Source organism: Puccinia triticina, chromosome 3A (assembly GCF_026914185.1).
Source record: "Puccinia triticina chromosome 3A, complete sequence".
Classification (NCBI taxonomy): Eukaryota; Fungi; Basidiomycota; class Pucciniomycetes; order Pucciniales; family Pucciniaceae; genus Puccinia; species Puccinia triticina.
The window spans coordinates 6,986,968-6,997,609 of NC_070560.1; the positions used below are offsets into that span (position 1 = coordinate 6,986,968).

The window sequence follows — 10,642 nt, forward strand, 5'->3', positions numbered from 1 at the left end:
CCTCCGGTCGGGGTCGCTTCGCGACCAGCCAAATGCTGCACGCTCGCACGGAGGCTGGGACTTGTGTTAAGGTCGCTCCTTCGGAGGCTCGCTTCGCGAGGGGCGCTTCGCGCCAGCCAGGCTGTACCAGGCCCTCCGAAGAGGGGCTTGTGTTAAGTCAGGGTGCGGATGGTCTCAGTGTGACTCAAGGGCGCGGGCTAGATTTTTGCAAGTCCCTTGGACACTTCTCTCTGGGGGACCCTTGCTAGGACCCCGGCACGCGCGGCCAGAGGGTACGCACGAAAATGTATGAATGTTTCAAGCCACTTTGGCTCACAACCAAAAATGATAAATGTATTCTGAAAAGATGGGCACATGTACGCTTAAAGGGAGAATAATGTACTGCTAATTTCTCCTCAAAATGTGGTGAAAGTTGGCAAGAAAAGCCAAAAATATCTTTTAAAAATGTATGAATCCCACAATTTTTGAATTGATTTTCGTGCGTGCCCTCTGGCTGCGCGTGCCAGGGTCCTCCCTTGCTCCATCACGCTCGCGAACAGATACAGTCATTGGGGTAAGAAATTGTGACTTGCACAATTGAGGGGTCCCCCAAAAAATCCCGCTCTTTGGGATGTGCTGTAGGACTGATTTGAATGGCTCTCGGAAAGAGGGGGCTTTCCGGGAGTGAAAGGTTAGCACGAGGGATAATGTATCATATGAAAAGGATGCATTTGAATTTCGTGAGGGGTCTCATGAAGAGCGGAAGAGGATGTCAGAGAAGTACCAAAGACTAGATACAAATTTTATTTAGAGTTTGTCGTAGTAGTTATCTAGGGCAGGGATCTCGAGCTTCAGACCTTTACGTTTCCTGATGTCGTGGACCAATTGCTCAAGCTTGCTACCCTTCTCAAGGGGAGTACCGGGCATGAGTTGCCAGTGGTCGAACACCTACAGATGCACGAAAGGAAAAAGTTAGTGTGAGATTCGAGGCCAAAGATGTTGAGGTAATGAAGTTTACCATCTGGGGGAAGGCTTGTCCGGAGGTAGCCTGTCGGAGCTCTCCGTTGAATCCGAAAGATTCAGATACCGGCAAGTAGGCCTATAAAATCAAATAACAAGTAAGCAAAGATGCAGGAAAGGCCTGCTCCGAAAACTTGTTTTGTTTGAGAAAGACTAACCTTGACGGTGTACATGGGTGTACCCACTCTCTGTTCCTCAGAGAACACGTGACCTCGCTTCTTGTTCAAGACGGAGTAGATACCGCCCAAAGCGTTTTCAGGGGTTTGCATCTCCACCATGTACATGGGCTCTTGAAGACCAGGGTTGGCGAGGAGAGCGGCAGCGTAAACGACACGTCGGCAAGTCGGGATAATTTGACCACCGCCACGATGGATAGCATCAGTGTGAAGAGTGACATCGAGACTGAAGAAGAGGAGTGATCAGTCGAACTGTAATGATAATGACTCTTCAAAGGAGATATCTTACATGTTGTATCTGGTTCCTCGCATGTTTTCTTCGGCACAAGGACCTTCCTTGGCAGCCCATTGGAAGGCAGCGACACAAGAATCCTTGATTTCGCTTAGGTATTGGACTCCCTTGGTGGTGTCGACCAAGAAGTTAGGTCCGCTTCCATCGGGGGCGAAGGCCCAGATCTTTCGGGCATCGGTGACATCCCATCCGTACTCATCGGCAAGAAGACGGGCACGGAGCTTGAAATCATCACGGGGGCCGACCTTGCCCTCTTCAACAGCCTTGGAAAGCTCCTCCTCGATCGGTTGAGCCTTGACGTAAAGTCGGTTGTGCTTGTTTTGAGATTTGGACAAGGCGACGATCGAAGATTCGGTTTGAACAGTCTCTCTGTATCCGACGACAGGGTCGGAAATCTTGAGCGGAACTTGGGCGTGGTCATCTTGTAAGTCCTTGAGACAAATTTCAAGATGAAGTTCACCAGCACCGGCGACGATGTGCTCTCCGGTTTCGGCAATCCAGGTCTGAACACAAGGGTCAGACTTAGATAGTCGCTTGAGACCTTCGACAAGTTTTGGAAGATCGTTGGCGTTCTTGACCTCCACGGCGACTTGGACGACGGGAGAGACGGAGAATTTCATGACCTGATGCAGAACAAATATCAATCAGCGATCAGAATGGAGGCGACGGTGGCAAGAGGCTCATGCTGACCTTCATGTTGTGAGCGGTCTCAGAGGTCGTGAGGGTTCCAGACTTGAGCAAAAATTGATCGACACCGACCAAGCCGATGATGTTACCGGCGGGACAGTCCTCGATGGCTTCGACACGACCACCCATCATCAAGACAGTTCGTTGGATAGATTTAATGAACAAATCTTCCTTCTTGCCAGGGGTATAGTTGGGACCCTGGATTCGGATCTTCGGTCCGGCTTTGACACATCCCGAGAAGACACGACCGAAGGCATAGAATCGACCTTTATCGGTGGTCGGCACCATCTTGGATACGTACAACATCAAAGGCCCGTTCGGGTCACAATCACGAATACCAATGGCAGCTTCGTCATCCATAGGACCTTCGTACAAAGTTTCGACTCGGTACCTCTGGGCGGTGATGGGTGATGGGAGGTGGATACAGATCATGTCCAACAGGGAGTCACCAGCGGGAAGGAACTTTCGCATGATGATCTTCAAGAGGGCTTTTCCTTCGGTGTCTCGCTCCTCCGAGGTGAGCTTGACTTCAAGCTTGTCAATCAAAGTCATGGCTTGATCTTTCTTAAAGTTCATAACCGAGTCGAAGATCTAGGTGTGGATAAACGATTCACGGCAGTCAGTGGGTGGGTTTCACAAGTGAAATGATCAAATGAAACGCTGACCTTGAAGATGGGTTCGAGCACGAACATGTTGAATGCTCGCTCAAGCGTGTTTCCATCGGCATCAATGGCGTTCTTGACCCATTTCTTGGTTTTGGGGTTGAAGTAGTTGTCACCCCAGAGACGGGCCATCATCTTATCGGCATCGACACCGAATTTCTTGGAGTAACGTTTGGCGAATTGTCTCAGGGAGAAAGCCCAACCGTGGAGACCGGAACCAAAGGCGACGGTACCCTTCTCGGGGTAAACTTGGACATCACCAAGGGCTTTGTCGTTGTAGGTGGAAATGATAACGTTGACACTTTCAACCGTCCGGCAGAAGGATTGGTACAAGTCCTCCTTGGAGACTTGGAGCTCCAAGAGAGCTCGGTCGACCTTGTTGATGATCACAACAGGCTTGATACGCTCGGTGAGTGCCTGACGGAGTACAGTCTCGGTTTGTACACAGACACCCTCGACACAATCCACGACGACCAAGGCACCGTCGGTGACACGAAGAGCAGCGGTGACTTCGGATGAGAAATCGACGTGTCCGGGTGAATCGATCAAGTTGATCAAGAATTCGGTACCTGTTGAGAGAGGAATAGCTGCTTAGTCCAGAGTCAAACATCCACATCAAGAATGACTGGGGCCATTACCGTCAGTGGCTTGCTTGACGTCGGCCAAGTCTTCCTTCTCGAGCTCAAAGAACATGGAGATGGCAGTAGATTTGATGGTGATACCACGTTCTTGTTCATCGGCACGGGTGTCGGTAGCACGGGCCTCTCCGGCACGGGCACTAGCAATGATACCGGCCTTGGACAGAAGCGAGTCGGTCAATGTCGATTTTCCGTGATCAACGTGAGCGATGACTGAAAAAATATCAAGTTTCTATAAGTGTCAGGTGTTTCTGTGAGTTCTAATCAAGCAGACAAACCGGACATGTTCCGGACACTAAAGTAGGGATAATAACAGGTCAGTGTTTCGGGCAACAAGTGGTTAAAAGTTGAACGCAGAGGAGACAAAAACTGACTTGGCCCGCTTGTTCATAAGTCCTCGGACTTGGTCGACGGTAAAGTTCACCATCTTGACGGTTCTAAAATGGTCGGAGTGGGGAATAAAGTATCAGTGGTTAGCTCGGCGACTGAAGGACATCTGAAGATCTAATGCAAGTGTCGAGTGTGGTCGTGATGAATCCCGCAGACTGCTGGTTCGTTGAGCGATAGGACAAAATGCCCAGTACATGATGTATAATGAAATGAGAGCAGGGCTGATGGGGCACTCAATCGACTTGATTGGGGGTCAGCAGATATCAAGTGGGTGATCGACTGCGGGCACGTTGGACATCTCCACAGAGACGATGGGGATCGTTCTGACTCACTCTTTCTAGGATTGGTGATTTGTGGGGGGTCGTGAGCTGGGTTGTCAGTGTATCCTGACTGGTGATGGCGTGGAGGGGGGGGAGGGGGGGATGGAAGTGGGCGGAACAGACGACAGGCGGGACACGCCCGGCCGAGAAATGGGCGCATCGGAAACCTAACCCTGAGGGGTTTTTGCATTTTGAATTAAATCCCGCGCACCATCCGACGGTCAGAAACTCCTCCGGCTGTCAAGGGGACGGCCACGCCACACTCCAACATTTTATCTTGCCTTCGTGTTTCTAGCTTACTTCACATTTCCCTTCGACTCCACTCCGAATACCACAATCGTACGGACCATTTACATTAACATCCCACATGGTATGAACTGCTTTGTTCTTTTTTTTGTCTCAACTTGGAAATTTTTCACTGGCTAACTGATACACACCTATTTTGGATTGCAATGAACCTAGGCGGATTCATCATTACTCTTCGACGACCTGTTTACGATAACAAATGTGGACAAAGATGGAAAGAAGTTTGACCGAGTCTCCCGATTAAATGCATCCTCAACAAACCATTCGATGACCCTAGTACTCGACTTCAATGTTGAATTATACCCACTCAAAGTTGGCGATTCTTTCGCATTGGCACTCTCCTCAAGTCTAACGCCCGAAGGTGAAAAGGACGGCGGGCTCGAGACTCAGAGTTGGAGACTTGAAGAAGGAAAGGGGGGGCTAGCTGATGAATACGAATACGTTATGTATGGCAAAGTACGTACATTCTCAGCTTTTATTTTACTATCCCTTTTTCTTTTTCTTCGACCGGTCAATGTAACCTCATCACCCCTCTCTTCTGTTCAGCTTTACAAGTTCGACTCGGGTGCATCAGATTCGGTGACGGCCTACATCTCATTTGGGGGACTCTTGATGGCTCTGAGCGGTGATTATCGGTGAGTATCGATGTGGCTACTTCAATCCAAGGTGAAGGAGCTTGTTCTGCATTGCTGACCTTCCATTCTCGTCCCCTCAGGCATCTTGATCGACTGACGGTGGGGCAGATGGTTTTTTTGTTAATGAGAAGATAGTCGTAAACAACGTATAATAGTTTTGAAAATGTAGTAATATCAATCAAGCTCAGAATGACTAGTGGCCGGACACCTAGCATTGCTCCCTACAAGGTGCAGCTGCAACATCAGCTCACGGCAGCCCGCGAGTCCACTGGCGAGCCACAGCGCTGTGGTGCCACAGCGCTGTGAGGTTTTTGTTGGACTCAGATGAGACGTTTTTTTTTTTTTGAAAAACCGTGGATGAAGATCACCAAGAGTGTTTTTCCTGCTGAAGTGCAGCCGTGAATTTGTTTCTTTGGAGCTTGTCCCTGTGAATCAGGACTTTGAAAGACCTTCCTGGAAATTGTAGCTCATGAAGAATACTAGAGTAGAGGCTTGAGATAACGACTGCGAAAAATTAGGTGACGAGTCCTTGAAGTTTCTTGACGTCGATCGGACCGCCTCTCGCCTGTCACCCGACTGCCCCAGGACCAACTTTCTGGTCCTGGGTGTTTTGGGAGTTGCTCTCCTAATTTCCATCTCAATGCACTCCAAAAAATTCCCACATGCACCCTGAAATGGAGTGCATTTTTCTGTACATGATTTCGAGAGGCCTGAGATGTATCATGCACTTTTCTTGCATTCTTCTTTCTCATCAGCGGCGCTTCCGCGCCGCAAAAACCTTCTTACATGTTTAGGCCCCGTTTGGAGCCGATATAATCCGGGCAATATATGAGTTTTTTTGCCTGACATCCTATGTGACATCTAAGCAGGTCCGCCAAAACTGGATCAGATGTCACAAAATTCCAGATTATATCGCGCAATTATATCGGCTCCAAACAGAGCCTTACTTTTAATTTTAAAGTAAATGTAAATATGTATTCTTTTCTCTTTTTTCGGAGCTCTCGCGCCGCAGCAATTGGAGGACTTCCCGTGCGATCTGGGACTCTCGCAGATGTCAATATAGACCCGAAAATTCTAGATTTTTGCAGGGAAATCTAGCTTTTTGGGGTCTAGATCACCTCTGGGAGACCCGCAGATTCCGACGGGAAGTCCTCCAATCCGGGCAATATATGAGTTTTTTTGCCTGACATCCTATGTGACATCTAAGCAGGTCCGCCAAAACTGGATCAGATGTCACAAAATTCCAGATTATATCGCGCAATTATATCGGCTCCAAACAGAGCCTTACTTTTAATTTTAAAGTAAATGTAAATATGTATTCTTTTCTCTTTTTTCGGAGCTCTCGCGCCGCAGCAATTATTCAACATGTATCAATCCCAAGCTTTCGACTTCCGACTCCCAAAAGTCGTGTACGTCTGCCTCAAGTTTCTGCCATTGGGCAACACATCACAGTTGTTTGTTTCTTTCTTCACGCAGTTTTGTATTTCTCTCTTCTCATCAGACACACCCAAATATATATCTCTAAAGTTGCTTTCTCCAAATTAATTTGATGACTTTAAAGACCAGCTCAAGTATTTTTTAAAAAAAATTAATACAAAAAAATATCCAACAAAATTATTTTTAAAAAGGGAAAAACAGGCTACAGAAGGGTGCCCTTCACCCAGAAAAATAAATAAATAGTAATATATTTGCGAATGAGAAAATGGGAAAGAAAATAATTATAGTATCTCAATTTTATCCGCAAACCAATAAGCACCGCAGAACCACCAGGCTAATATAACGCGTTTAAGAAACAGAAAAATAAATTTATTAAAACAAGAAGAATAATTTTATGGTCCATTGTGGTGTCCAATGACTCTTTTGCCTTTGTTTGATCGAGAACTGTCGCCTCGATGCAGTGTGCAAGCGAAGAATAGTGTTGAGAATAGAGTGAGAATAACAGCGGCAAGCATGAGCCATAGAGCGCTTCCGTATTCGACGCCGACCAATCCAATGATCCCGCTCTGCGAATACCTGATGAGCCAATAAGCTCTGACGAAAATTGCGAAATCGATTATCAGACAGACTATGCCAATGATCGTGTTGAGGGTCATTAGCGCAAAAACGATCGCTGGCTTCTTCAGGAAAATCGAGATGAGGAAGGCGAGCAGACAGGCGGCACTGAACGCAGTGAATATCGGATTGATTACCAGGGCGGTCGTGGTTGCTCTGCTTAGGAAATCTATTCCTATAGGACCGCCCATCAGTAGAGCCGGGAGCCGATATCCAAGGTGGTATTGCGTGCATGTGTCTAAATTGATTGGGTGGGTGGGCATACATTATTAGTCACTGCTGCATTGCCGAGCTCACCCGGGGCCATGTAGAAGCTTGAGTGAAACCACTGACCATTGATACAATATCCCAGTAACCCAATCCTGACCGTGATGCGGTCGAAGACGGCGACGCTTGGTGGAATTAGACCTAGTATTTCGCGACTCAGCGCAGCGGACATGGTCGTCCTCATGAAGTATATCTCATCCGAAGTTGGAACGGCACAATTGGATGCGATCCTATAATGGAGGATTTTTGAAACGGGTGAGCTGCAGTCATAATGTTTGGGAGCGCAATTTGAATGCTTACATGAGTATGGTTGATGTTAGTAAGAACAGGAAACTCAAGGTACCGAAAAAAACTGTTACTGCCTGCATTTTAACTGAAAATAGATTATTTAGACGACGAGCTACTTGGACAGAGAATAATCAAAGTAGGTGTTTTTTGATGTGTTTATGATGTAGTTAGGCTGCAAGCACCTCCCTCTGCGTTACTGATTACTGAAAGAATTGGGGGAAGAAGGTTTATTAATTGAGGGTCGAGGACAAGAAGCAACTACGGAAAGACGGGATTACAGCGTCCGAAAGTTGCAAAGCCTCCAAGGTTTTGTGTGGTTTGTGTGGGCACCCTCTTGGGCAAACTCGAGTCGGAGCGCTATTGGATGAAAAGAAATCATGGCAGTGATAGAAAAAGCACTGGTAACCAACACGCATGGCACTGTCTACGGCCAGGCGGTATCAGTCGAGGCAGGCGAAAACCATAACCGCGCCGTTGCACTACCAACATCTGGACCGACCCCATTCGCATCAACGAAAATCCACCCGACACCCAGCCTCAGCAAACTTCATGAGTACAAAACAAAATGGTCAGGCCGTAGTAGAGGTAGCCTGATAGCACTTTAGCTTCATCTGCAGCGAACGTGGCAAGTAGGTGTCGTGAATAGTTTGGGACCAGGACAGGCGTTGGCTGGAATTCACAGGCAAGACCTCGCTTGGCAGCCACGGAGTTTGCGTCATCTCGGAGGTTTTCAAACGATTGACATTATGCAGGATTAGGCATGTTTCAGTAAATCATAATTCTGCATTCAGTACAAATGCCATGACGGAAGGAAAGTAGCCGTTCCTTTCTTAGACCTCGGATAAACTTGAGAAGTGGACCGAAAACGAAGAAATGCAATTACCAAAACATTGCTATTCTAATCAGATGAACTTTGCCCATTATGACCATCTCACGTGACAGTTTGCTAATTCCACCTGAACGACTGGGCATACATCCATACCATGATTGGATAGGCAAGCTGCATGTTGTGTAAAGAGAGCTATATAAATATATTCCTGGCGGATATGCGGAGGTTGAAGGCAGACACTATGTACAAAACAACAACTTAAGAAGAGTCCACTCCAGTCCAAGTATCAGGTGCCATGTAAAAAGGATGTCGCGTTGCCACTTGAAAAAATGAGTACATTATAAATCAAGAGAGTAGAGTGGGAACTCAGAGGGTGAGTGCCACGGCAGCGGCAGTGAAGAGACCAGCAAGGGGAAATGAGTTCAGCATCGTGGGACTTGCAATAGATTCAGTGAGATTTCCCTCTGGGGCGGCTCCGCTGGGAGGCGCGGAAGTTGCGGATGCATTGGTAGCAGGAGAGTCGGTGGGGAAGTTGACGCCTTGGTGGGAAGGAAGACTAGTGGCCGGGTTGGGGGAATCTCCCGGAAGGGACGGGATGTGATTACCAGCGGCCTGGGAGGCGTCCGGTGTGGATGAGTATCCGTTGGGAGCTTGTGGAGCTGCACCAGGATACGGAGGAGCGGAGCTTCCCGGAGCCCAAGGAGTAGCACCACTGCCGCAAGTTTCTTTATAAAAGGGAGTCAGTCAGATGTTTCTAACAGAGGTAGTGATGCGGGTACATCCTTTGTGGTTGGGGGGAAAACCTACGGGGAGCTGGGCATAAGCATTGGCCAGAAGAGATGTCTCCAGGAACTGATGCGCCAGATCCATGGCTCACTGGCAAAGTTGCCCCAGTGGGGTCTGATGCAGGTGTAGCCCCAGAGGTGTGATTTGTCTGGAAAGGAATGAACGACCAGGTACAAATAAGAGAGGCATCCAAAAGGGGCGAAAGGACAGGTGGTCACTTACAACTGGCGTGAGTGGATGGCCGTTGGGGAAAGCTGCACCGGGAGTGCCGGCCTCAGGCCTAGTGGACGTCACGCTCTGGGATTCAAATCAAGAGGTAAGCTGGGACGACAAAAGAGCTGGCAAGGAAAGCAACACTCACGCCTGTGGGCGGCTGGGGGATAGAAGCGCTGGCGTAGGCGGCGAAGGCTACACTTAGGGGCACGAGCTTGGCGTCAAGAAACATGGCGGCCGATGGTTTGTGCTGCTATTACGAGGGACTAAGTCGATTTCTTTCCCTCACTGGTTAGGTGAATACAAACGGCAAGCCTTCGTAGATGGAGGTGACTGCAGTCGGTGGATGTTGTGCTGATGGGTTGCTTCACTGACCAGAATGACCTGTTATTTAAGGTCAAAATAAACCGACATGTGCCCCAGGGTGACTCGTTGGTCTTCGCCACCAAAGTGACAAAGGACGACAGCGACACTGCTTTATGTACTCATCTCGGCCAACCGTGCCGTCGAAGAGCTGATGAAACGTCTGACATTCGCTATGACGCCGGGCGGGGCCCTGACCGCGTTGGAGCAGGTTGGAGCCAATGAGCTTGCTGTTGCATGTTCTTAAACAAGCTGGTCGGAGTTAAATAAGCTCACGTAAAATATTTTTGAGATTTGTGACGTCTTCCATCTCTAGCCTGACAGATCCATCACTGCTTTCTGGAGTCAGCTGCCACATACGCTAAGGACTGCCAAGTGCTCCGGCCAACCTTAGAGAGCTGAAAAATGTAAATGTAATACATAGAGGGCTCAATGAAAGTATCCTCCTTCGTCACCGAGGGTGAACCGCTTGTCGCAATACGCCGGCAGGACGGAACTTCTGCCATTCAGCTCAATGGTTCTTGTGATTGTGTTCAATGGTAGGTTGATATAAAGATTCAACAAAATGTTTGTTGAAGAGCTGGACAAAATCCAAGCTTCTTTTGCTGACCAACCGTGAGCCGAGCAAAGCAATCTTTCATGGTTGGGGATTGGCTTTACAGAGGCAAAATGAGTAAACCATTTGTGACAAGCAATTCATGTGAGGTGATTCCCAGGAGAGAGGAGAGATTACTTTACT

The 10,642-nt window shown here is 48.2% G+C and overlaps 4 protein-coding genes across 4 annotated transcripts; 1 reads left to right on the forward strand and 3 right to left on the reverse strand.

Moving 5' to 3' along the window:
- Nucleotides 1-786: 786 nt before the first annotated feature.
- Nucleotides 787-3,881, reverse strand: PtA15_3A760 (uncharacterized protein; the record flags this gene model as incomplete). The annotated part of the gene is made up of 9 exons (XM_053167760.1): nt 787-927; nt 998-1,078; nt 1,158-1,401; nt 1,465-2,090; nt 2,158-2,745; nt 2,820-3,385; nt 3,455-3,667; nt 3,733-3,749; nt 3,829-3,881. 9 exons carry the CDS (start codon nt 3,879-3,881, stop codon nt 787-789), a joined length of 2,529 nt encoding a protein of 842 aa, XP_053018945.1.
- Nucleotides 3,882-4,531: 650 nt separating this feature from the next.
- On the forward strand, nt 4,532-5,240 carry PtA15_3A761 (uncharacterized protein; the record flags this gene model as incomplete). The annotated part of the gene is made up of 4 exons (XM_053167761.1): nt 4,532-4,534; nt 4,627-4,926; nt 5,017-5,105; nt 5,186-5,240. The coding sequence occupies 4 exons, from the start codon at nt 4,532-4,534 to the stop codon at nt 5,238-5,240; spliced, it is 447 nt and encodes a 148-aa protein (XP_053018946.1).
- Nucleotides 5,241-6,934: 1,694 nt separating this feature from the next.
- PtA15_3A762 (uncharacterized protein) lies at nt 6,935-7,792 on the reverse strand (the record flags this gene model as incomplete). Its single annotated transcript, XM_053167762.1, has 3 exons — nt 6,935-7,395; nt 7,491-7,654; nt 7,725-7,792. The coding sequence occupies 3 exons, from the start codon at nt 7,790-7,792 to the stop codon at nt 6,935-6,937; spliced, it is 693 nt and encodes a 230-aa protein (XP_053018947.1).
- A 1,115-nt stretch (nt 7,793-8,907) lies between these two features.
- Nucleotides 8,908-9,772, reverse strand: PtA15_3A763 (uncharacterized protein; the record flags this gene model as incomplete). Its single annotated transcript, XM_053167763.1, has 4 exons — nt 8,908-9,266; nt 9,349-9,475; nt 9,550-9,624; nt 9,689-9,772. The coding sequence occupies 4 exons, from the start codon at nt 9,770-9,772 to the stop codon at nt 8,908-8,910; spliced, it is 645 nt and encodes a 214-aa protein (XP_053018948.1).
- Nucleotides 9,773-10,642: the final 870 nt, after the last annotated feature.